The following is a 27855-nucleotide window of genomic DNA, read 5'->3' on the forward strand; positions in this document are numbered from 1 at the left end:
GGATCTCCAGTGTCCAAATCTAAAAGCACCTTTTATTTCCAAAATCCTCCAACATTTTTTCACCACCTGCATGAATGTTCCTATATTCCCGCACGGTATGTTGTGCATACGTGACGTTAGCCATTCCCTGCTGGGGGTTCTTAGTTGGACTATATTTCCTATAGGTATAATCATTGTAAATGGGTAAGGGCACCTGAACCTGACAGCTCCCAGAGTTCAACCCGTGTTGAGCCTGTTGCAAATGTGATATTCCTATTATACTTCCAGCAGATAACGTCTGGCCTGTTTACAGCTGGTTCCTGCTCTGTTCTGTAGCAGCTAGTCCTCACCCTCTTTGGCCGGTAATTATAATATGCCTCATTTTTCTACTAGTGATCCTATAAGAACCCTCATATGAGCCAGGCCTTCCCAGAGTATAATAATATCCTTCAACTGACAACCCTTTTTAAAATATGCAAGACACACTGTATCTGATAAAAACTTCTAGTTGCAGATTCCTTCCCATTTGACTTTCCCCCAGGCGTCGGTCTGGATCCAGAGATTTGTCTCGAGCGTACCCCTGCGCGCCGTTAGGTGGGTCAGTCAGTTCTGCATCCGTCGTTGGCGTTGTGCCTGCCAGATATGATGCTGCAGGACCTATATAGGCGCCACCTTGGCGCCGACATCAGTTCTTTTCCTCCTGCTCCTGCCTTCGTGCATATCCAAAGAAGACCTACCCCTGAGTCATTTTCTGACAGGACTTTTCGACTTTAGTCAAGGGCTTTTTTTACACTGGTGTGTCAAGATGTTGTCCTGGAAGACTGGATTCAAGCCTTGAGACTCCTGTCATTGGATGATGTCCGTGGCGGATCCGCACCTCATTTGTCTGTGGTGTTTGGAGCACTACCATGGCCCAAAGTCATGCTCCGTGTGCCGGGCCATGAATCTGAAAGCTTTGAGGGAGTGGTCCCTAAATCTACTTGCGGCCCAGCGGTCAGCTCCGCGTCACTCCCGGTCTTGGTCAAGAGGAAGGTCCCAAGACCGGTCGCGGAGCCCCTACACCTCGTTGTCCCACTCTAAATCCTCAGGAAGTTCAGGTAAGCATAAGGAGAAGTCAAAAAAGCGCAAGCATTCTTCATCTTCGACCAGTCAGTCGGCTGATGTGACGTGGGAACAGAACAGAGGACTAAATTCCTAATGCATAAAGTGATTGCCCTGCCATCACATTTTTTGATGTGGTGGCAGATATTCGGATCTTATTTTTAGATCTGTCGGCTCTGTGGATCCTCCACGTGGTGAAATTTACATACATTTTAACACTATATTTCTCAAAACTTACTGAACGGATTTACACTAAATCACAAAAAGCACGCTTTCTGGACAAAGATCTGTGTTTCTGACAAATTTGGTGTAATTCCGTTCAGCCATTTTGGCTGTAGCTGTGTCTAATATTCCTACAGAAATTATTTCGGGTGGGAACATGTTTCGGGACCCCCCTCTCCCTTTTTCTTGCCCCCTGCCGAAAGATCACCCCAAAACTTTTCAGGAAGACACTAAGGTGGATATAAGACCTTTTTTTTCTAGGTTTCAGCATTTCAGCAAACCCGACAGTTATTAGCAAACCAAAAAAGACACTCTATAGAAATGTGGTCTTAACTAACTGCTGCAGGGGGGTTGGGGTTGTGTATGTGTGTGGTGTGTGTCTTACACACACACCCCTTCCCCCCCAGGGATTGAGTCCCTGGGGACAAATCAGCCCAGGAAGGGCTGGGGGGGGGGGGGGGCACGCAGACCCTTTCCCTTTTTATTAACTGTCCAGGTCTCGGAGGATTGGGTCCCTGGGGCAGAAATCGACATTTCACTGATTGGCCATGCCCTGGTGGGATATGGGGTCCCTGGGACCAAAATTGGCCTGGGGAGGGGGGCCGTGCAGCCACCCTCTCCTTTTAGTAATTGGATGGCCCCAGGAGACTATAATTGGCCCAGGAAGGGGCGCTGTGTGCCCTCTTCCTGGGTTGCCTAGATATGGGGGTGGGTCACAGGCTCTGGTTCTGCAGCCGTACCCCTGCAGAGCGCAGCCAAAGGCCGTGCAAGGCGTTTGGGTGGGTTTCTGCGGGGGGTTGGCTGGAGGGCCAGGCCCCAGCTCAGGCCCTGTGGCCGACCAACTCTTGGAGTTGGGTTGGCTGTCTGCAGGGGGTTGGCCGCTGGCCAGGCCGTGCTGCCAACTCTATCTGCACATAGCCAAAGTCTATGGGCATGGGGTTGGGTTCTTATGAGGGAGGCCAGGCCCTACGGGTAACCCCCACTGCTTGTGGCAAAATTCTGTGCCTGCGCAGGCCTACAGGGGGTTGACTGCAGGGCCTGGCCATCCTCTGTTGCTCACTGCCAAATGCTGAGGGATTGGATTAACCTAAGGTAATTAAATATTCCTTAACGTTAAAGAAACTCTAGAAATTTACTGAAAAAAAACAAAGTTTAAAGGGACGTTATAGGTAGTTACAAATTTTACATGCACAAAACCATAGAACTTCAACAGTTATAGTTATAATTATCTCAGGAAGCTGTAACTCGTGCCCAAAGGTAAGTATAACTTGCGCCCTTGCTATGCTCTGCTACTTACCCCACGTACTACATAAGTAATGACATCTTGTACAACAATATTCATAAAATAACAGCAACATGTGGAATACAATTAGTGAGGGGGTCCCTGCGGCCAAAGATGGCCCAGGGAGGGGGGCCATGCAGCCCCCATCCCTTTTTAGTAATTGAGTGGCCCCGTGGGATGGGTCCCCCAGACCATAGTTTGCCCAGGAAGGGGGCTGCGTGCCCCTCTCCCAGGTTGCCTACGTATAGGTGTGAGTCACAGGTCCTGGCCTGTGTTTTTATTCCTTTCCTCGTGTTTGTGACTATATAAATATTTAGTTTCAATAACTTACTATGGTGGGTGGTGGCCGCTTAATTCTGACTCAGTTGAGGTTGTTTTTGAGGTTGGTGTCATTCTAGAAAATACGAGTGTCTGTGGTATATTCTTTTACTCTAGGTGAAGGGAGGCAACCTCATTGGGAATGCCTCTATCAGTGTTTGAGTTGTGAACGTGACAAACACTCCAGCGTTTACACTCCAACTCGGAGTGTTGGCTTCATTTCATTTGTTTTTGCAGTTGGCGTAGTCTTGTGTATAGAGCATTAGCTGTGGTTTCAAGTTCAACTGGACATTATTACCTCCTGCTTTGTAAGCAATTGTTCTGGTTCCAGCCTGTTCCTTATATTGAACAGTTGTTGCCTGCTTTCCACTATCATGGTGACAAATTGTTTTTACTGCTTCACTTTGTTTAGAAGGGTGCTTGAACATATTCAGTTTGCTTTACTCAGACTCATATTGCTGATGTTTAGTAACTGCCAAAAATGTAATCGTGAACATGTCATTGTTATGTTCTTCTTTTTCAACGTTGTATTTATATTTTGTAGATCACAGTAAAAGGTATGTACGTTGTAGTGGTTCATACACTACAGAAGGCATCGGTGATTAGAAAATCTTTAGGTTATAGAAAGAATAGCATATACTATAGCTGTTCTTAAATTTAGAACTTGTCAACATATCAAATGATAACGGAAAAAGAGAACAGAAGATGAATAAATTGTAAGTGAAAGAAATGATTTATGAATACCAACTTTAACACAGTCTGTTTGTTTGACAGCATCCTGTTCGTGAAAACCACTATTTTCTAGTTGACAGAATTTGTTAACTTAAGGGCTGCCGTTAGAGTGAAAATAGCACGGTTCCCTAGTATGGCAGTTTTATTTTAATTTGCTTGGTCTGCTACCTATTTGCAAAGTATCTGACAGTTCAAGTTAGTCTTAGAATGAGACTTATTACGCTGAAAGTAACTTATGTGGTTTAACATACTCCAAAACTTGGACTAAAGAAGTGAAGTCCTTGCCCTTCAGTGTTAACAAACAAGCAAGATTTCAAAGTTGGTTTAGCCGTTCCGTTATTCTGTGAACTGTGCTGTGGTTGATTATAGGACAGCCATTTTCAGTGCAAAGGAAATTACGAAAAAATGTTGTGACTGTAAATGTGACCATTTAGTAGAAGATGCAATCACCCCAGAAGAGGCCAAGTGAACGAGTAAGGTTTCAAAGTATGTAAGGGAAATTCCAAAGTCAAGGTAGATACTATATGTGCTTTCTTTGACTTGCCTTCTGCTACAAGCATCAAGGTGGATTTGGAGGTGTAGAGTCTGTAGAAGAGATGCCATTTATCCCCACATTTAGGTGGGAACCATTTACAGATTTCCCCGGAGTCATTTGCACCATACCTTCTTGTATGGTCACATACCCCGTGGGACCTCCCCAACAGACTGGGGAACTGTTCACTGCCCAGTTTATCCAGGTAATGCCAACTACCAGCTACACAAGCCCATTATTACATCGAACTTTTGCATCAAGTATTTCCTCTTTAGTTCGTCCCTCTTGCCCATATCTGTAGTTTTCAGATATGAATAACCAGTCCTTTGCAGCGGCCCTAAAAGAATCTGAAATTGAGCTGATCATAGTTGCTATACAAGAAACTCTAGTCTGATCTCTAGAATGTAGTGCCCCCCCACCCCGTTTTGCAGAGTGTGTGTGTGTTGATTTTTATTTGGAAAAGCTGATATTCATTACCTGTTGATTAGTAAAGATGCTTGCATCCCAAGTCTTTTTTTTTTTTTTGCAAAAAGAGGACAATGCAGTGTCTTAATCTTGAAATCCTAATCAAGAGAAATCTTTATTCCGTGACATAACTCCAAACAGGAGTCTGAAATGTTCAGTGTGGCTCATAAACACTTGAGAGTTTTTAGAGAAACTCATGACCACGGGAAGTTCTTTGACTGGAATTGATGAAAATAGCTCGCTGGATGGAAAACTGATGAGTGTTGCTCTGATACACTTCAGTGTGAAGTGTTTCCATGGGAATAAAGTTGACAGACTGCCATGGCAGTTCTGCTGTGAGATTCTGTCTCTGGGCCTGTCGCTGGGGAGTGAGCAACTTGCCAGTGCCTGCAGAGATAGAGCTCTACAGGAACAGTAGCATTGGGGGTCTTTACCTTTTGGAAGGTGTACATCACAACACACAAAGCACTTGTAGAGAGGTGGAAGAGATTGGGATAAAAAAGAGCAACAACCTCCTACTTACTTTTTGCAAAGTTTAACTACGATCACCTTGTGTCTCTGTCCAACACACTTAGATGCCTATGATTACTAGGGCAAAGGAGAAACATCAGAACTGAAAACACTTTTACATAATTCTGCTGTCCTTCATTTCAGACCAGGTTGGTCTTTACGGTGGCAGGTAGGCTGTGCAATCTTTGTGCTTGTATATGCATCAGGATAGCCACGTTTGTGCTTCCAGTTTGTCCATGTTGGCTGTTGGCTCTCTGGTGTCATATATTCTTAGATGACTACAAAGGCAGGTGTATTGTTAGACTGGCTGCTTCATGTGAATCTGGATAAGTATCCATGTTGATCACTTCAGTCGAGTGCTCCTCTCTTCTCCTCACATTTGGAAGAGGTGCCCTCTCATGTCCTGGCTGGTGGGCTTGCCTCTTTTCTGCCCTTGACCATCTTAGCTGCCTCCTCCCACTGTCTTCTGTTTCTGAGAATGTTGGGTATTGGTCCTTTTTGAGTGTCTGTACCGCAAGACTGGGGTTGGGAAATATCTTCCTTGTTGGGGTCTGTTTCATAAGATAGCCTTGACCCCCACTCGGTAATTTTTTTGGATGCTGTTCTTGTATGCAACTCTTAGCCTCTGATATCTTTCATGCTGCTAATTCACTTTGGTTATATGGGTAAATGTTGAAATGGTGCTTATTGTTTTGCATGTCGTAGGTATATGACTGTTTTCTTGAGGGAGTGTGAACTCTGATTTTATTACTTTGTCTGTAGCTGGATGAAAACCAATTTGTGTCCATTGTATTATTGTCTGTGAGAATGTTGCACAGCTTTTGTTTCTTAGAAAATTGGTGCTTGAAATGAAGTTTTGTTACAAGAAGTCCCTAACCTTATCCCCCTAAAAGGTCCTCCATGACTGCTTAGCTATTGGGCGCTTCAGATGTTTCTGGTGAGCAGGTATTCCATTAAGCTACAGCCATAGACTGAGATACGTTCAAAGTAAGGATTTTATTGATAAAAATACAAGTACAAAAGAGCAAAGGATAGGAGGTGTGAAACTTCGGTAAAATCATTTCAAACTGCCAGCCTTATCCAAAGCCAATCTGAGGCTCCTTCTCCCTTTTCGTCAGTCTACCACTCAACATTCCACCAAGCAATACATAAGCTTACCCAAACCAATGCCAGCTCAGACATTACAGTAAATAACTTTGTGTAAGACATGAATCCTTTCCACAGTGTTACTTCTTTAAGTTAACAGGAACAACCCCAGTGAGCTGCTTCAGGAAAACAATCCACCACCAAGTGATCAACCCAGATCCCCTTCCACACTCCACCCTGAACCCAACACCTCAAAATAGAAAGCTCCCCATAGCTTGTGAACATTCAACACAACACATTCCCCCTCCTTCAACGACAATAATAAAAAATGTGTGTGGAACAAAATGGTTAGAATCAATCCATGTTATATTAAACCCTTAAATGACACAACAGTCTTTCTGTTTACATAGCATGTTGACTATTCTTCCAGCCTTAGTTGTGAAATGTCTTCCAGCAGAAAGACGTTTCACTCAAACACCTCCTCAGTAGATGTACACTCATTCAACCCCTATTACTGATGAACACTTGAACCCACTTGGATATCTTCCACAACATCTGAATCCTCTTCTAGGAACCACCTGCAATAATTGCATATTACCTCACACATATCCTCACACCAGTCTGGCAATCTTGATCAGATTCCATCACTCAACTTAACACATTTAGTAAACAATTGCACTACTTTCAAAGGCTCATAAAACCTTTTATACTGTTCTTCTTACACCCAACTTTCCTCTTCACTCTGACCTAAACAACCCATCTCCAATTTTGATTCTCTAAAGCCATCTTCTGGTCAAAATTTTCTTTGTAGAGTGCCTGATCTTTCTTGACGTTCTCCCTATAAACACTGGGGGACAAATCATCATGTCTCTCCCCAGACTTCCATGCAACATTATTCTTAGTAAAAGGCTCTCTCCCGGTCAGCAATGTAAAGGGACTGTGTCCTGTTAAGGTGGGAGTGAGATGATCTGCCCAGGTCATCTTCAAAACCTCATAATACCATGTTTTGCCACTATTGATGTCCAGTTGTACAATTCCACAATATTCCTGTTAAAAAGCTCAACAGCACAGTTCCCAGAAGGATGGTATAAAGATATGTTTTCACGTAATACCATTCCTAAACAAGTAACTCTTGACTAACTTAGATACAAATTGTGGCTGTTTGTCACCGAGAATTGACCTCTGTATTTCTTCTCACAGGAACAACTCATCCAAAAACTTAGCAATACACATTTCTTGCCACTTTGAAAATAAATCCAACAACACAATGACATAATTAGCCACACGATTGTGATCCATAACGGGCCATAAAATATCTGTAGCCAACTTCTCCCACAGAATCTCAGTGTATTCTGAGGGGCATAAAGGAGGCCTACAGATTAGCTGGGTTTTGTCAGCCTTGCAACTTTCCACACAAATCTCTCCACATCCATCCAGGCTGCTAGTAAAATGCTTTAACCCTTCTTGTGCTCCTTATTATGTCTAAGTGATAGTTACTGCTAATTTCCAGAAACCTGCCCCTCAGTAATTTTGGGAGAATAACTCTGGCACCTCTCAAAAAGAACCCTCCCGGTCCACAGATAATATATCCTTAATTTCTCAAAATTACTCACAGTTGACTCCAAATCTTTTTGTAAGGCCATGTTCCAAACTCATGCACATTACACAAAACACGTCCATGCTATAGCCATCGCCCCACTGCACCTTCTTAATTGCCTCCACACTGTCCGCTTCCACAACAGTCACAGAAAACTCTTCCCACACATTAGGGTTATGTTCACTCACAAGCAGTAGGGGTAGACTAGGAAAACAGCAACCTTGTTTTTGGCTCGTAGAACATACTAAACCCTACTATTGAAATCCAGTAATCTCACAGACATCCTAGTGGTGCGTGGAGTGCCTCTCAGCATAGAATCTTGCTGAGAGGTTTGTCATCAGTACAAATTAAAAACTCAAAACCCCACACATACTCCCTGAATGTATCTATGCCGCTCACATTGGCCAACCTCTAGCTCGCTCTCTCTAGTTTAAACTTTTTTATTCTGGTGGAGTAAGCGAGCCTGATGCGAAGGAGATGGTAAGTTCATGAACATTGCCTGCAATTTGAAACAACACTGCACCTAATCAATTCCTGATATCTGTAAAAATGCTCCTAATATTCCGGTCAAAACCTTGTGAGGAACCTGCTTTGCAAATGTCATTCTTAACACTCTCAAAACATACTTTGGTGGTGATATTTGTATAAACCTTTCTGCGTGTTTTTAGTCGTCTTATTTTTTTAAAGCAACTTTTTGTGCAAACTTGCCGTGAAACTCTGTTAATCCAAGAAAGGATCTGGCATCATCCTTCGAAGTATGGGGCAGAACTTTTTTTTTTTATTGCTTTCACAATCCTGTTCTTACCCATTTCTTCCCATGACTAAAATGTAATCTTGAAAAAAATTACCCCCACTTGAATCTTGAAAAGGTTGGCACATTAATTGCTGGAAGATTGCAGTTGATGAAGTCAGCCTGAACGGCATCCGTACAAATTGATAACACCCAAATAGTGTGAAGAACGCTGTCTAACATTTACTGTCTGGATGAAACGGAATCTGATGATATGCCAAAGTTAAATCGAGAAACAAGAACTATTTAACTCCCTTAGTCACCGTCAACATTTCACTGGTTTCAGGCAGGGGAATCTTTTCAACAAGAATGCCATTTTGCAGAGCTCTCAAATCTATGCAAAGCCTAACTTTGCCCTTGGCCTCTCTGGCCACGACCAGTGCATCAGTAGTTTCATTTAGGTTCTCTTCTTAGCTTCTCTAAATCTTCAACAAGTTAGTCTTTGATTGCAAGAGGAGTGTACCTTGTGTACAACAGGCTTGAAAACCTCCATTCATATAATTCTATAGTGGATACTGCCCACTACTCCATCTCTTCCAGAGAACTGTCACCAGTTAAGAAAAGTCACAATCTTTTAGATACTTCCCAGGCTGGTTTCAGGAAAGGACATAGTATGGAATCAATACTGACAATAGTAGCTGATTAGTTGAGAGCGATTCTGGATAACGAAGGCTTATCTGACTTGATCCTGTTGGACCTGTCTGCAGCTTTCATCACTATGGTCCACTCTGTGTTAGTGTCTCAGATGTCTCTGAGGCTTCCCTCCTCCTTCTTGCAGGCAGAGCACAATCTCTGTTATGTAAGCCATATAGATCAGTCTTTCTCTTTCCCTGTGGTGTTCCACAGGGTTTATCTCTCAGTCCAACAATGTTTAATCTCTACATGATATTGTTGGCAGAGCTGGTGTGATCATAGTTTCATCCTGCGCTGATGACACACAGATTGTGAGTAACATCTGTAAAGATTCATGCATGGGAGCCAATAAGTTGTAGGACTGCATGAAAGAGTTTAATAATTGATGAGGAATAACCATCTAAAAGTAACCCGAGAGAAGACATAAGTCCTTATAAATGGCAGCATGTGGAACATCTGGTCACAAATTTGGAGGGCATCAGAGCTGGCCTCAGTACAGCAACCCGTTAACAGCACATCTAATTTGTGCATGGATTTTTATGAAGCTATTTCTTTTAAAACCCATATCAAACAGATGACATCTATGTGTTTCTTTATCATCAAAATGTTTAAAAAAATCTTTCTGTTCATTCCACTGTCTGAATGGAAAATTGTCACTGAAGGACTAATAGCCATGTGCTTGGACTATTGTGAATGTCTTTTTTTGGGTGTTAACAAGGCATTTGGTGTGAAACTGCAAGTGGCTCAGAATGTGGCAGCAAGACTCATTCTGGGAATTCCCAAACATCATTCTGTTTCAGAAGCACTGAAAGGTTTGCATTGGCTACCGGTCCATAACTGATCCATCTATAAGGCCCTCTGCATCACGCACAAGACCCTATATGGAATCGGACCTGCATTGCTGAAATTCCTGTTTAATTGCTGTACTCCCAGAAGACATCTTAGATCAGCGGGGAATAAGGATGTGTCTGTTTTCTCAATAAAACTCTGCAGATGGGATGGCAGAGCCTTCTGCCTGGTGCCAGCCAAGCTCTGGAATTCTATACAAAAGCACATCAAGGTCATGGAGAATCACTCATATTACAGGAGGCTTTTTAAACCCCGGCCCTTTCCACAGTAATAGATTTCTGCCTGCTCTGGTCTAGTTTATTCAGCTCCAAGATGCCTTTGGGTGAGCAGGCGCTATAGAAACGGTATTTCATTTCATTCACGAAAACCCTCTAGGAAAATCCTTACAAATCTCCTCAGCAAAGTTGTTATTGTTAATCAAGAAGAATACTTGACCATCACTATTAGGGTTTAATGCTCTTTGATCCACTGTACTGAGGTGGGTGGTCTCTTCTCTGCTGCATACAGTTTACCCAGGGCTTGTTTTCTACCATAAAAGCAAAGGTCACAGTTCTGTAACCAACCATAGGTATTGGTTAACCAGTAAAGCTTACTGGAGATATGGCTGATGGTTCTAAATCTTCACCAATCACATCTTTGAACTTGCCAATCCAGACAGATCTACACACTGAAGTGTAAGGCAAGCCTGAGTCTGCTACTATAGCAGTGGGTGCACACCTCCTTACATAAACAATAATAGACTTGCTTAATGATTAAACATTCAAACCGTGAACTCTAGTATCTACCTATAGGACACAACACACACTTCATTACTCTCATCGCACTCAGAAGAGGAGTTTGAATTCTCTACTATAAATTTAACTTGAAACTCATTCCTTTGTTTCCTACACATCCTCCTAAAGTTGTCCACAATGTCACAGTTGTTAAATCATCGCCTTGTAGCTGGACATCATGTATCATGGTCCTAATGATCCATGGTCCCACATCTATAGCATCCTGAACAATTAGTGCATGTTTTTCTGCTTATGAGATTTGAGCCAACCCACTGTTGTTGAACATTGGAAAGCTTTTGTCCTTTTTCTTAGTAGAGTAAGATGTCTCATGAGTCACTTTGTATTGGGAATCCTTAAGAGCATTACCCAGTGCAGCTTTAGCCCATCTTTGACAGTTCTCCCTTATTGTCTTTTGCTACAGCATTCTTTTAAACGAGTCACCTTTCACCACAAACTGCCTTGTACACTAAGGTTGCTGATGCACATGCCAATTTTGTGTTGGATAAACACATGCTGCAAATTGTTACGAAAATGCAAACTTTTTAAACACAGCAACATAGTGAGCTACAGATGTAGATTTCCCTTTATGTCTTTGAAAAAATATATAGTGGACGACAGCAAAACAAACTGAAAACACGAAATTATTGTCCAAGTCATCTCATGCATTGGAAAACACATCCCTTTCAGTAAGTTATCTACTTTTTTTCTCCATCTGGTTGTGTAGTCTTAGACCCTCAAGACCAAGATGGGAGTAAACTCTGCATTGGTGTAATCCTCAGTGGTGGAGTTATTATTAATGTGGTTTCCATTCTGGCTAGTTCATTTGTGGTTTTTCAGGAAATTAAAGGATGTTTTCATTGGAATTAATGTTAAAGGTTGTTCTACCCACATTTTAACTCAAATATAAGACAAACTGGATGACAAGTTATACAAATATTGTCGCTATGCATAGGTTATGCTGTGTGAACGAGCACTTGCAGGCCTCATCGTGTAGAATGACGATGTCAAAGAGGTGTTATGACAGGTATGCACAGGTATGTGAGCCACAGGTCCATCCCAATTGTTGTGGTCATGTGAAGCAGCAATGGTTCTTCAACATTGCTTCAGTGGAGATTTGCCTTTATGACCCCAAGAGGGAGCAGAAAGATACTTCAAAGGATTGTGATCGATGCTGATTGGGTGACTGCTGACGAAAGATCGCTAAATAACCAATAGATTGCAGGTTGTAAAATTGTACCTTGCCCATATAAATGAATATAGTAAGTGGGGCCTTTGCTAGGGGTCTACTCATCGCCGGCATTTAACAGGAATTCTTTCTGCAGTGCTAGGTTTTTTATTAACATATTAGGAACAACCCCAGCGAGTTGCTTCAGAGAACCAATCCACCACCATCTGATCAACTCAGAATACCCAGAACGCTCCGTCCAAAACCAGATACCTCAAAATATAATGCAATCCATAGCTTGTGAACATGCAGAACATCACTTTTTTGGGGCATAGGGCACTTTGCTTACTGTTGGTAAAATTGGAACTAGACTGGATTAAATCTGGAAAGTCTAGACACAATGTGGAAGTTACGCTTTCATGTTCTTGTTTTGCCTGCTTGTTTGGATTCTCCTTTTCAGTTAATTTTGAAATGTTTGATAGTTTTAGGTTTACATCATTTTTAATCAACACACTTTAGAATTTCGAAAAATACAAGGAAATCATACACCACCCACATTCTCTGTAAACATCCTGCAATCTCTAGAGTACAGATTACATTTTAAACTCTTTATCTCTGCTCTATACACAAAGATGATTATGATTCTGCCCCACAAAAAGGCTTTTCTTTTGATAAAAGGAGATTGGAGTAAAGAAAAAGAAACTGGCAACTCAACCAATAGAGCTCAAGATTTTTTGCTTAGTAAAGTGATACATTATTATAGAGCAGATTTATCATGGAATCACATTGGCTTGGTCTTCCTGCCAAGAGAAAGTTCAAACTGAATCCCGTTAGAAAATATATCAATGATTTCCACTACAACTACACCCACCTTTAGGCGTAAATGTACTTGGGACTACGCAAAATGTTTCAGCAGTCCGAAGTTTTGAGAATGGGCTCATTAAAGGATGCTCCCTATAGGTTGGCAGGAAAGCGCCCCATCCTTGAAGTAGAAAATCCTTCTAAGGTTTTTAAATGGACTCTTTCACAAATTATTCGTGGCATACTTCATCATAGAGTCCCTCATCCAAATGATGGTACATCTGGATGGGCTTAACCAGCTTGAGGGAGCTTTTGATATTGTAGGAATCAGGCACAAATAAATTTATCTAGAGGGCATCCTGTGCTTTTGCTTTATTAGTGGTTACCCTAAGAGTAAAAGAAAGGGCGATACTTGGATTGTACCTGGTGGAAGTGGGGAGCTATTTAATGCTTTTGATTCACTGGTCTACATGTTATGGCCACAAATTGCCAGTACCAGTTAGTTGGCCTTCGTCAGGACCAGAAGATCCCTATCAACAATACTTGTATCTGGTAGTGATTCAGTATTTGTAGGTTATTACACAAAGAACATCCCTGTGACAAGGATGAAATTAAGTGTGCCTACCTACCACGGCAATAAATTTACCTAATCCTGGACAAGCCACTGGTTCCCTGAGAAGGAATGTATGTAAGTGTGCATGAGTGTTTGAAGGTTTTTACACACACAAAACATCCAAATAAAGAATGATTGTCTAGAATGATACCTAAGTGAGATTCCCTATCAAAACCTAAAAAAAGTTTCCTCTTGCAAGGTTTTTTGGACTAGATAGGGTAACTTCCCTGTCATCCTTAAAGGTGGAGGTTACCTCATCTCATTTTAAGAGTCGATCTAATCATTTGGGAGGTGACAAGATCCCCTTCTAATTCCTCCTTGTTCCCTACTTGTTGTAAATATGGTTTGCAAATGTAAACACCTTACACCCCCGTCCACTCTTCATCACAGTCCATGAATGTGGCAGTGATCTCCATGGAGTCCTCAATCCGCACTGACAAAATTTCCTTGGATTTTGGAGCCACCCTATGTCAGTCTTTGTTCTTGGTCTCCACTTTAATAATTAACTCCGTATGTCTGCTGTCCAGATCCACAAGAACCATTCCAGCATCTTGTGTGTTGTGTTTTTTTTTTTTTTTTTTACCCACTGAACTTCTAGTGGCTGGGCAATGAATTCTTTGTCAGGACCGGAGGCGAGGATTATGCTTTTCTTTTTTTCACTTTTATTAAATAGCAGCTATGTCCGAACAATAAACAACTACAAATCCCAGGAACTTCAGGGATAAAGTAATAAATCAGCAACCAATCAGAATTACCTTTGCCTGTTATAGGTCTTCTTACTGCATCCTCTTCATCTTTCATCGCTGCTCCTCACAGCCGTCCGATAAGTGCCATCGTTTTCTACATTGTGCTTTTTTGTTGTATTAACAATAGTTGACACTGTTTTCACTTTTCAGCACCCTCCTGCAGAAGCCCGTTTGCTTCTACGTCGCGAGACTGCTTGGGGGGAATCCGCACGTCACGGCGAGGCTCCACCTTGCCGGGCGATGAGGTCCTCTAAGTGCGCTGTTAAAACATCATTCCGAAGTGACAGCTCACGAAAAGCTAACCCTGCGGCCTGCCGTTTGCCCGCAAGTCTGGACTTAAATGCTCCACGGTGTCTGTATTAACCCGCAAGAGCTTGCCGTGCAGTGACCTTGCCTCGTGCAAGTGCTGTCTCTTTTCTCTGCACCAGTGCGAGCTAGTGACACCCCGACCAGGGTCCGTATTGAAGGTCTGGTGCCTCAAGTGATTGACTTGTTCGTGCCTGTCCATGCCAGTCCACAATAGTGAAGCCCCGACCAGGGTCTGTATTAGAGGCCGGTGCCTCAAGTGATTGAATTGTATACAAGGTTTAACCTCATCTCTGTGCGCCATAGCGCTAGATCACGGGAGGACACCCCCCCGGCTCACTTTTGGCAGTTGGTTAGTCCCTGACTGATAACCACTGCGTGATAACAATACCCTGCTAATAGAAAGGCAGCAGTGTCCCCCACCCTACCTATCAGGTGCCATTGAGACACCCCCCACCCAAAAAAAAAGTTGATGTTTTGCCCCATAAACTATCCCCCAGCATACGGGAAATAGATGAATCCTTTACAGAGGAGGAGGCCAATACCTACCTCCTCATTGATAAACATTTTTGTGATGTCATGGATGCTTTTATCCATAAGGCAGTCCTGAAGGCTATGGTGCTGCTGGAGAGGAAGCTTATCAACCTCGCAGCACAATACCTAAATCCCTCGAACTGAGGGCAGACCCAAAGGGGCTCCTACCCCTCCAACGTTCAGGCATACCCGAGACTTCAATGCCCTTGAGGAAGCGCACCGACGTAGATCTGGACACTTTTGCCCGGCTCAAGCGCATTTTCCTAGACCAAGCAGCCATTGAGCCAGCTGGCCCCTCTAACTCCACTATGGACGCGACCCAGGGGCCCATACTGTTCCCATTCGCCAGGGACGTTCAACTCCCTCCTTCTGATGGTGAACCTGAATCGGGTAGACTCTGGAGCCCGTGCCCGGCATTCCCCACCCCATCTCCCCCCACTGACTATTCCGCCCCCCTAGCAGCCTGGGAATCAGGCATGTTGGACTCCAACCTGCTCCTCCACCCTCGCTCCTCTGACTGGCGGATAAAGTGGCCGCCTATGTAGCGGAAAGTTTGTGCAAACCCCTCGACAAAGAGGTACAAAACCGCCTTTGCGCGGAGTTCCCATCGTTGGCAGACAAGTTAGCCCTCCCTCCAGACATTGACCCTCACATGGCAACCTTCCTTGTGAAATATATTTGCAACCCCAAAAAGGGATCAACCACTCCTGCCGCTCCTATCAGGACAAATTATTGGACTTAGCGGGCCTCTTAATTAAGATACTAGACATGGCAGAGGACACTAGGTCTTCCAGGGCCCTGATTTCCTCTGACCTCCTCTCTGGATGGACACACAGGGTGATTATCTTCCTGATTAACACCAACTATGTATTTCCACAGAGTGTCGGCGGTCCCATTTAATCAAGGTAAACCCTAAATTGTGAGACCTGGCTACTTCAGAGGAGTGTCCAGTGGCACAAGGGGGTCTCCTTGGTGAGCCCTTTATCAAAGAACTTAGTAAATTCGTAGCCACTTTTGCCTCGCTCGACAAGGCTCAATCATTTATTAAGAAGATCTTCACTCCCCGGGTTTTTTCCAGGGCCGATCGTGGTAGGGGGTGCTTGGCTGGCTGTGGACAGAAAGCCTCTTTCCGAGGCTCAGCCTCTTGCCACCCCCAGTAGCAGGACCAGTCCAGATTTGCAGGTTTCTACCCTACCCGGGGATACCTCAGACAGCGAGGCTCCAGAAGTGCTTCCAGAGGTTGATTACAGCAAGGCGGTTCACATGGTGAGTGTAGTTCCCGTTGCAGAAGTGCGGCTTTGGGGCAGGCTGACAGTTTTTTCCCAATTGGCAGGCCCTCACATCAGACGCCTGGGTATTGCAGACAGTTCAGGGGTATCGGATAGATGTTTACGATTGCCTGATCCAATACCAGGCTCCTTCCTGACTTCGGTTTTCCACCTAGCAGTCACCCTTAGTCGATGCCAAAGTGATGGCCAAAGGGGCTGTGGTACTCATCACCTCAGCCTCAGGGTTACCTCAGCATCTTGTTCCTAGTGGACGAGTTCCAGTTCCAGTGGTGTCATGTCACTTACGAGTTCGCAACTCTTCCCTTTGGTCTGGCATCCATTCTGTGGTGCTTCACCTAGCTCCTCCGCCCAGTGATGGAATCCCTTCAGAGCCAGTGGTGTCTGACTCATAGTCTACTTGGTCGATCTCCTCTCGATAAACCACAATCAGAAAACTCTTCGGGTACATCTTCAATGGGCACTATTCCTGCTCAAGTCATGGGGTTGTCTTCTAAACAAGCTGAAGTCAGTTTCAGCACCGACTCAGTCCCTTGTTTTCTTGGGATTTTCGATCGACTCAGTTCAGGCCACGCTCAGTCTTTTATACCAGGAATGTGTCCAAGATATGCCACAAATTGACTCGAGTTATAGCCAGACAGGTGACATCCCTCCGGCAGATTGCGCAGGTGGTCAGTCTTCTATCGTTTCCCAATTAAGCCATCTTTCCGGGCCCCCTCCATTAGAGGCTTTTCAGTGGCTCAAGATATCTCATCTTTGGAAGGGCCTGGCGTATTCCCAATATGTGCTGCTTTTGGAGAAAGCGATAGAAGAGCTTTGCTGGTGGCTGGCAAATATGGAAGCATGGAACGGTCTGGCTATTTTTGGATCCCAACCGGACCTGGTCATAGAGTCAGATGTGAGCAACGTAGATTGGGGCGAGTGCTATGGGGATTTGTGCACCGGTGAGAAATGGTCAGAACTGGAGAGTTCTCCCCACATCAACTGTTTGGAGCTGTTGGTCTTCTCCTTTGAGGTTAAATGCTGGATGAAGAATTCGGTCCACTGCAGCATCCTTCTCAAGATGTACAACATGGAGGCAGTTCGCCGCATAAACCACCTGGGGGGGGGATGCATTCCAAATTTCTGGATCCAGCTGGGAGTTTTTGGGACTGCTGACTGGAGCACAAACTTTCGGTGACTGCCGAACATCTCCCAGGTTCCGACAACATGGTGGTGGACTGGCAGTCCCAATACCTTAAGGTCTTCAGTCTCTGGAAACTGGACCCCGTAGTCTTCCAAATGCTGATGTCCCGATGGGGGCCTTTCTTGGTCGACCCCTTCACGTTGAGGCTGGACCATCAACTGAACAAGTTTTTCAGCTGGAGAGTGGATCTGAAGGCCCTGGCAACAGAATGGGAGGTTGGAGAAGGGCTATGCCTTTTCCCCTTCTCGATGATCATGAGGTTGTCAACTCAGGTGTGTCGCCAACGGGCGGAGTTGGTAGTTGTCACACTCCTCTCGAGGTCACAACTGTGGTTTCCAGGTCAGTTGGAACCTTCTTTAAATTCTCCAATCAGTCTACCCTGCTTCCTCTTCTTCTACGGGATACAGTAGGGAATCCCCTTCACCTGATACTGAACGGATTCCTAATGGATAGGATGATAGAGCATTGGATGCCACTGGCCAGGTTTTTACCCCTGATGGAGTGACCTTTTATCTTTGTAGGAGAATGAAAAGTGATCCCAGGGTAATTCCTTACCTGTTTTTCTTTTCACATTCCCAGAAATGTTGTGTGCTGAAAAGTTTGAATTCTCATGAATCCATAACGGAGAAGTTACATCTCCTACTCCCCCCCTCTCCACCCCCCGTTCCCTCCTTCCCCACCTTCCCCACCCCCGGGAAGCAGCAGCTTATTGCTCTTACCAAACCTCATAAAGTGGTCTCTTCACTGATTATTGCCAGGTGGGTGAAGTGGGGTTATGCAGGAGGCTGGGATAGACATTCAGCAGTTTGGGGTTCATTCCACCAGGGGTGCCATGGCTTCTAAGACTTTTTCCTTGGGAGCTAGATTGCAAGATATCATGAATGCAGCGGACTGGTCTTCAGACTTGATCTTTAAGAGGTTTTACTTTAAACTGCTTTATTCCATGGCATTTTTGTTAGTGGAGAAGCTTTGAACTAGAATAGTCCTCACCTCAGGTCCTGAGATAGATATGCATAATGTCCTGTCTTTTGTAACTGAAAGTTTCAATTCTATTAAGGACATGGAAGCAAGGAATATCCCATCTGGGGTTGTGGATCGACTATGCCTCCCTGATGGTCAGATCTTCGTACTAGTGGTGAGTAATTACTTTTCATATGAGATATTTCTCCTGTTGCATTTGTAATGTTTGTGTTTTGATTATTGGCATCATCCTTTCGTCAGTTTGAAAGCAGTTATCACATCTTGAATATAAGATGTGCTTACACATTTAATTTTTTCAGAGGCAACGACCTGAGCAAGCAAGATTACTGATTACCGTCAAACTGCTCACCGCTCGAAGGAAGATGAGGTAGTAACAGGGACCTGCAACAGGTGAAAGGACGTTCTGATTGGTTGCGTATTTATGACTTTATCCCTGATGTTCATGGGATTTGTCGTTGTTTATTGTTCTGACATGGCTGCTACTTAATAAAGACGAAGAAAGAAAAGCATCATTCTTGCCTCCATGTCCTTAATGTAATAGAAACTTTCTGTTACGAAACCTAGGAAATGTTATATTCTTGCATCCAAGATCAGTTACCCTGGATTCACTGCACAAACCAATGACTGCAGAAACTGCTGATCCTTTGTTTTCCAGTTGGTTATTTCAGAGAGGATAAGAACACCCATGTAAGGAAATGCCTCCTTGGCATGGTTACCCCCTGACTTTTTGCCTTTGCTGATGCTATGTTTTGAATTGAAAGTGTGCTGAGGCCTGCTAACCAGGCCCCAGCACCAGTGTTCTTTCCCTAACCTGTACTTTTGTATCCACAATTGGCACACCCTGGCATCCAGATAAGTCCCTTGTAAATGGTACCCCTGGTACCAAGGGCCCTGATGCCAAGGAAGGTCTCTAAGGGCTGCAGCATGACTTATGCCACCCTGGAGACCCCTCACTCAGCACAGACACACTGCTTGCCAGCTTGTGTGTGCTGGTGAGAACAAAACGAGTAAGTCGACATGGCACTCCCCTCAGGGTGCCATGCCAGCCTCTCACTGCCTATGCAGGTATAGATAAGTCACCCCTCTAGCAGGCCTTACAGCCCTAAGGCAGGGTGCACTATACCTTAGGTGAGGGCACCAGTGCATGAGCACTGTGCCCCTACAGTGTCTAAGCAAAACCTTAGACATTGTAAGTGCAGGGTAGCCATAAGAGTATATGGTCTGGGAGTCTGTTTTACACGAACTCCACAGCACCATAATGGCTACACTGAAAACTGAGAAGTTTGGTATCAAACTTCTCAGCACAATAAATGCACACTGATGCCAGTGTACATTTTATTGTAAAATACACCCCAGAGGGCACCTTAGAGGTGCCCCCTGAAACCTTAACCGACTATCTGTGTAGGCTGACTGGTTCCAGCAGCCTGCCACAACCGAGACATGTTGCTGGCCCCATGGGGAGAGTGCCTTTGTCACTCTGAGGCCAGTAACAAAGCCTGCACTGGGTGGAGATGCTAACACCTCCCCCAGGCAGGAGCTGTAACACCTGGCGGTGAGCCTCAAAGGCTCACCCCCTTTGTTCCAGCACTACAGGGCACTCCAGCTATTGGAGTTGCCCGCCCCCTCCGGCCACGGCCCCACTTTTGGCGGCAAGGCCGGGGGAAATAATGAGAATAACAAGGAGGAGTCACTGGCCAGTCAGGACAGCCCCTAAGGTGTCCTGAGCTGAAGTGACTCTAACTTTTAGAAATCCTCCATCTTGCAGATGGAGGATTCCCCAATAGGATTAGGGATGTGACCCCCTCCCTTTGGCAGGAGGCACAAAGAGGGTGTACCCACCCTCAGGGCTAGTAGCCATTGGCTACTAACCCCCCAGACCTAAACACGCCCTTAAATTTAGTATTTAAGGGCTCCCCTGAACCTAAGAATTTAGATTCCTGCAACTAACAAGAAGAAGAGGACTGCTGAGCTGAAAGACCCCTGCAGAGGAAGAAAAGAAGACACCAACTGCTTTGGCCCCAGACTTACCGGCCTGTCTCCTGCCTTCCAAAGAAACCTGCTCCAGCGACGCTTTCCAAAGGACCAGCGACCTCTGAATCCTCAGAGGACTGCCCTGCTTCAAGAAAGACAAGAAACTCCCGAGGACAGCGGCACTGCTCCAAAAGAACTGCAACTTTGTTACAGAGGAGCAGATTTAAAGACCCCTGCAACTCCCCGCAAGAAGCGTGAGACTTGCAACACTGCACCCGGCGACCCCGACTCGACTGGTGGAGAACCAACACCTCAGGGAGGACCCTCCGGCGACTCAGAGTCCGTGAGTAACCAAAGTTGTCCCCCCTGAGCCCCCACAGCGACGCCTGCAGAGGGAATCCCGAGGCACCCCCTGACCGCGACTGCCTGAACCTAAAGTCCCGACAGCTGGAAAAGACCCTGCACCCGCAGCCCCCAGCACCTGAAGGAACGGAACTTCTGTGCAGGAGTGACCCCCAGGAGGCCCTCTCCCTTGCCCAGGTGGTGGCTACCCCGAGGAGCCCCCCCCTTGCCTGCCTGCACCGCTGAAGAGACCCCTTGGTCTCCCATTGAAATCTACAGAGAACCCGACACTTGTTTGCACACTGCACCCGGCCGCCCCCGCGCTGCTGAGGGAGTACTTTCTGTGTGGACTTGTGTCCCCCCCGGTGCCCTACAAAACCCCCCTGGTCTGCCCTCCGAAGACGCGGGTACTTACCTGCTGGCAGACTGGAACCGGGGCACCCCCTTCTCTCCATTGAAGCTTATGTGTTTTGGGCACCTCTTTGACCTCTGCACCTGACCGGCCCTGAGCTACTGGTGTGGTAACTTTGGGGTTGCTCTGAACCCCCAACGGTGGGCTACCTTGGACCCAAAACTGAGACCTGTCAGTGATTTACTTACCTGTTAAAAATAACAATACTTTACCTCCCCCAGGAACTGTGAAAATTGCACTAAGTGCAATTGCACTGTGTCCACTTTTAAAACAGCTTATTGTGTTTTATGTAAAAAGTATATATGCTACTGTGATTATTCAAAGTTCCTAAAGTACTTACCTGCAATACCTTTCAAATGAGATATTACATGTAGAATTTGAACCTGTGGTTCCTAAAATAAACTAAGAAAATATATTTTTCTATAACAAAACCTATTGGCTGGATTTGTCTCTGAGTGTGTGTTCCTCATTTATTGCCCGTGTGTATGTACAACAAATGCTTAACACTACTCCTTTGATAAGCCTACTGCTCGACCACACTACCACAAAATAGAGCATTAGTATTATCTCTTTTTGCCACTATCTTACCTCTAAGGGGAACCCTTGGACTCTGTGTATGCTATTCCTTACTTTGAAATAGCACATACAGAGGCAACTTCCTACAACCCAGAATTTGCAATTTGGTGGCATTTGTCTGATTTTTTTTTTTCAGTATCTTTGATTTATTCTTCAGATGAATTGGGCTTGAACGCACAGTATTGGAACCATCCTGAGAGATGGGAAGCTCCTTGTATGCTCTGCACTACGCCCTCTGCAACGAACACCCTTTGCTAGGCAGCACCAGAATAATTCCCTGAGGCCGCATGGCTCTTATTATCATCAAACGCTTGTCAATCCATCTAGTTTCTTACAGATCCTGAGAATTTGTGATGATGCTTCATTGCTACACTGTATCCACAACAAAAGGCACTTCTTGGCATCTACTTTCACTAGGAGGATGCCTGTAGTGGCTCCCAGAGGCTGTTATTTGAAGGGTCCGTGGTTTCTCCCTAGGCTGCCGCCATCTTGCGATACCCCCACAGCCACAAAATTCGAAGACTGCAGAAAAGTCCTTCATGGGAGGCTGCAGCATCGGAAATGCATTTAACACACAAACCTGTAGTTTGCTGTCTCGCCTCAAACCATTGAAGCCAGAGAGGCACAGAAGCTTGATACGGCTACATCCGCTTGGAGCCGAGCCTCCTTGTTTTATTCTTTTTATGTTCATGCAACTCTCGCTTTGATTATCTGTAGCATTTTTTTAAATATATTACTAAATTCGTACAATTCCCTTTGTGACTCTTGTTCTTGGTTTAACACATTTTTGTCTCTTTATTTTAATGTGTTCTTTAGCAAATTTTTATGGGGATGCAGTGAATAATTTGGTTATGCAAAAACATAGCCTTTATTTTGAAGTTAACCTTTTTTCACATCACCTGAAAGTGGTTTTCTTAAGCCATGGCGGGGTATGACCTACGAATTATCAGTTGCCAGCTGCAAACAATACATCAAGAAGTTCGTGTCTGTACATTTAAAGACAGACGAGCATTAGAGGCCTATGTGGGAAGTCTCAATATTTACACTATTTCCCAAGTAGACTTCTAGTTAATGAGATATAAGAGTATTACAAAAAATGTATTTTCATTTGTGTGCTTTATTTATTCCGTCATCTTTTTTTTTCTTCTCAAACTTGTGTGATAAGCTTGGCAGTAATGCTTGTCTTTATATTGTAGATTGTCGACCCACACGTGTGAAGATGCTCCCCAAAGAGCATGCAAAGGTATGTAATTCCAGAAACTACTAACTTCAGCATTGAAAGAGTACAGTCGTATGTGAACCCAGATTTTTAGTTTAAATGGAAGAAAATTAAATTATTTGAAATATTCCCTAGCTCACTATATTGGAATAAATAAGCAAATGAATGCTCCACACTTTATTTAAGAAGTTCTCTGGTGGCAGCTGAAATGTACACAAGGAACTAGATCATTACTCTCTAATCGCATGTAGAGGGATGCAACAACCGTAAATTGCCAGTTTTATGTTCATGGTTTGGTCGGTGTTGTGCATAGGGATCACAGTTGCCGCTGAACGTGCACAAGAAAATATTCATTTTCGATAATGTTGAATGGGTTCCAATATGAAAGGTCCCAATTTCCAGTTTACATATTAACAACATCAGTGCAAAAAAAAAAACAACTTTTGAATGGATGTGCCATTGAACGTGTGTAGTAGCACTGTTGTGTTTGGTGTGGACTGATCCTCCTGCCGTACAGTAACAGGGGATGATAGCGGTTTGCTCTGTTTGTACAGACTGGATGGGAACGCCCATGACGTGGACATGGAAATTAATAAAGTGGCCGGGGAAGTTTCCCTCGTGGCCAGTAACTGCACTGAAGTGGTCATGTATAGAATGCGTGCAGCGCTTTACACAAATCCCTTTTGCGCTGCACCACATGACAAATTGGCAACGAGGGAAGTTGGAGTCACTTCCCAGCTGCAATTTGATGTTACTTGAAATGTGGTGATTACACTGCATTTGCTTCAGATCAACTCCACTAACAAAACATTTTGTCATTTGCATTATTGTGTAATCCTGAACTCCAACTACTTGAGTAAGCGGTTTACAAATTATGTAAACCATTATGTTCCATTCATATCACAGAAGGATGCAAAAGGCTTTTTGTCCTTTTACACCATTGTTTTTCTGCCGATCTTTGGATTATCTATACTATAAAATTCTAGGCGAGTAGGCAGTCTTGAATAGAGTTATTGATCATTACAGACAATTATGCCCATTCTTATGGCCTGCTGTGCAAGTATTACAACTCTAAAGAACATAGGTGTAACCAGAGGGTCACAACTGTGGCAAAAAAGATAATATTATTTGTTTGTTAATATGAAGAAAGTACACTTGGTATAAATAAATCCCAATTAAATAACTAAATTATTGTATCATGTTACTTATGAGCTGGCCAATTGTGCATGTCACATTAGCCATACAAATCTAAGACGTCTTTCCATGTTTCTTTGGAAGTATTCTTATCACCCTCCTCACACAGATAATTTGTTTTTTTCAATCCAAAGATTATTTTCTTTGAAAGACAGAAAAATAGCCAGAGAGAACAGTCTTGGAAAACCCCTTCAGCCTCGTTGTTGGAAAAAACAGGCAAGTTATCATGCATGCAGAGGTTTCCTCACGTTTCAGGAAAAGACATTGGCCAAGTGGATTCCTCGTTATAGCAGGAAAAATGCAGTACCTCAAGTTCTTAATTGCAGGAAGCCAGTCTTTTTTATATTAGATATGTTGATCAAACTCCAGAATTTCTCTTCTCGATGGTGAAGAGGAAAATCTTTAGAGTGTAGACCAAGCTCTTTTGTCTCTATAACTCTCACATGTCAGTTTGGGCACAGGTGGTGTTGGTCCCTGTCTGGATTAGCATTTGGTGTTGGATCCCATTCATTGACAACCACATGCCTGGTTTTGAGCTAACTGTCCAGGTTTAGGTTGACAACTCGCAAATCTTTTTTTGTTAAGCATTTGAGCTTCATGTTGTTTGCAAGATACTGGTTAGTAGAGGCTTGTCGTCCCATTGTGAATTTAGATCTGTGTGTTTCTTAAGACTGCTCTGAGCCCAGCTAGGAAAATATATAATTAATGAATTAATGAAAGCACTTTTGTATTCAGCCGTCGAAGACTCTTTTGTTTGCCCTGCAATATTTTTGAGTGGCCTGTCGTCATTCCACAGGATGAAATGGAATACCGAATGCCCCTGGTATGGTCTGCTCTGCTTTAGATAATTAAAACACTAGCAACCAGGAAGAAAGTACATAGTACTTGGGCGCTCACAGTGAATCCACATATTATCACATAAACACATCAGGTAAGGCACGGTGCTCCCGGCAAGAGGATCTTCCCTTGTCCTCTAATGTTTCCGAAGAAACTGAACAGAGATAAGTCGAAAGACAGGGCACTCATGAATCACAGTCCATATTGTAATGGTAAAGAATTTTTGTACAAATGGAAATCATGAAAACAGGATCTTCAATTTAATCTCAAAAGATAAATTACAACACAGTGATAGGAAACAATCCTTAATGTTGATATATCTGTAACTACGACAGCCGATAAGTATTCATGTAGCAACAAACGCCAACACGTGTTTCGTCCGGATTACTTGCTTCCCGGGCACTACGAAACGCCGTGCGATTACCTGAACACGGCTTTCCCCCCTTTCTAATATTTTCGTCACAATAGGATACTTTTGGCGCTATAGGTGTCTCAACTACCTGCCATTTCTCTCTATCCCAGTTACCACAAGATACCTGTGATTGCATGAGAGTACTTTTATCATAAATGGCCTTACTGTAGCTCAGCCCTGATGAAGTCTTTGAGATCTATCTCTCACAAGACGAAACACGTGTTGGCGTTTGTTGCTACATGACTACTTATCGGCTGTCGTAGTTACAGATATATCAACATTAAGGATTGTTTCCTATCACTGTGTTGTAATTTATCTTTTGAGATTAAATTGAAGATCCTGTTTTCATGATTTCCATTTGTACAAAAATTCTTTACCATTACAATATGGACTGTGATTCATGAGTGACCTGTCTTTCGACTTATCTCTGGTCTGCTCTGCTTTAGTTAATGAGATGAAGGGGACCCCACCACAATAACAATTTTTTTTATTTGGGGGATTTAACTACTGAGCATTGTTTGCCAAACGTGGATGTGTTGAACAAGCCCTGCTCAGTTGGCGATGCCAACGGAAGGGGAATTTTTCACACTCCATAAACTCAAAAGCCTTGTAGTTTCAGCAGCAGGATTATTGGCCAAGATGACTTCTTATCTGAACTCATTCTTACAAAAAGGAAACTATCTTAAATGAAATCAGCAGTTAATTGCTAGTAGCACACTTCACTTGCAAAAAGACTTGTTACTTGTGGCGATTGTCTGTTACAATGACACTGGTGGGAAAACACTTTTTTTAGAGTAACAAAATTTTTTGCAACTTTTAAGCCAAGATGTAACTCGGAAGAGAACTTCTCCTACCCAATATGGGGACCTACTTGGTGATTTGAGTGTGATATTTTTAACCTAGATGTTGGAGTATAGCTGGAGATACCGAGAGCATTAATTAAGTTACTCATTGTCATTTCATAGCCCTTCTCGGGGCCTCACGAGTTGACAACCTGTTTTTACTAACAAGTCTGTTGTTTCTCCTGAAGCACTACACATTTATTAAATGCAGAACCAACTGTTACATTTTGTTTACGGCCAATTTATGTTTCGTTTTTTGGAAATATTAGATCAACCTCCTTTACAACAAATCTCTGCTTCTCTTGACTTACAGCCATGCCCATAAGAGATTGGGCATGACTGATTCGGAAAGGTACTGCATCTAATCTCTCATGCGCCCAAACCCTGTAATGCCCAAACTTTGGCTGTGCACAGTGGAAATTGCCCTCGGGGCTTATGCCCTGCCCCGTTCCACCTTTGCCTGTGCGCAGCAGTGTTGACCTCAAGTCCTTGGCTTCCATCTGGCCCAGCTCACAACTACTGAGCACCTAATTGCTTGATGCAGTCACTCAGGTGATTGTTCACAGGGTCTGTACAAGCCCTCGTATCCATATTACTCACTGCACAGGGTCTAAAACTGTATAGTTGAAGTGTGAATTTATGTTTTTTGATTGATGGTCTGGGTCATCGGCCCCCAGGTCTTTTGAACCTGATGGATAAAACAGGGTCCTTTTATTTTCTGGGGCACTTTCTGTCCCTCTGGAGTTCCACTACCCCACCCCCAAACATCCTATACCCCCATCCTTCTCCCATATTTTTAAGGTCGAGTCTGCAAGAGCATTCGCTAGCGCATTTGTTTTGCTTGAAAGTCATTTTTGTATACAAAAAGTGCTTGGAGGCCGCCCGTTGCTTTACCATTTGTTGGCTTCACGTAGTTCTTCTTTGTAGCCTCCTTAATTGACTGATAGAGCTGAAGCATCATTTCTGTGGAGCAAGGAGCAAGCACAGATTGATTTAAGTTAATCTGTGCCCGTCTGCTGCTCCCAATGTGATTGAGGGACTATTTTTTCTTTATTGATACTTTTCCCTCCTTGCTCCCCTGTTATTGCTTGTTTTTTTTGTTTTTTTGCAGACTTTTATAGCGCAAACGTGCCTGCTGGTATCATAGCTCTTACATGAGCACCTGTCAAGCTGTCATGCATAAAACAAGAGGAAAATTTGTATTTAAGATACACATGCACTGCATGACTAGCTGAAAATGTTTACAACTCTGATACTTAATGGCATACCTAAAATATGTTTACAAGATTTGCACTTATGGTCATTGTAGGAAGCTGGCCTGGTGTGTGGTGGACATCTATGGTGTTTGCAACTTATTACCAGGTCCAGGCAACCCGTATTAGTGAATGCAGACAGTGTCTAGGAAGCCAGGGCTCTCTAGTGGTAGCTGTGGCGAGCAGCCAAGACTGACCTAGGAGGAGTGTGAAGCACTTGCAATACCACAGTAGTCACACAGTAGCTTATCTCACATGAAAGGAAACACAAGCTGTTGCAAAAATAAAGGTACTATATTACAGTAACACC

General features: G+C 43.9%; 1 protein-coding gene across 4 annotated transcripts in view; it reads left to right on the plus strand.

Annotated features, from left to right (window-relative positions):
* SNX10 (sorting nexin 10) overlaps positions 1 to 27855 on the plus strand; it is a 217341-nt gene that overhangs the window by 121935 nt on the left and 67551 nt on the right. For 3 of the 4 annotated variants that reach the window (XM_069211415.1, XM_069211419.1, XM_069211417.1), the window contains one exon: positions 22985 to 23031. In XM_069211415.1, the coding sequence (XP_069067516.1) occupies positions 23008 to 23031 (24 nt within the window). In that variant the 5' untranslated portion in view covers positions 22985 to 23007. Of the gene's footprint in view, positions 1 to 18786; positions 18878 to 22984; positions 23032 to 27855 lie in introns of all 4 variants that reach the window. The other variant, XM_069211418.1, reaches the window with a different exon arrangement.

The sequence above is a fragment of the Pleurodeles waltl genome, chromosome 10 (assembly GCF_031143425.1).
Source record: "Pleurodeles waltl isolate 20211129_DDA chromosome 10, aPleWal1.hap1.20221129, whole genome shotgun sequence".
Taxonomy (NCBI): domain Eukaryota; kingdom Metazoa; phylum Chordata; class Amphibia; order Caudata; family Salamandridae; genus Pleurodeles; species Pleurodeles waltl.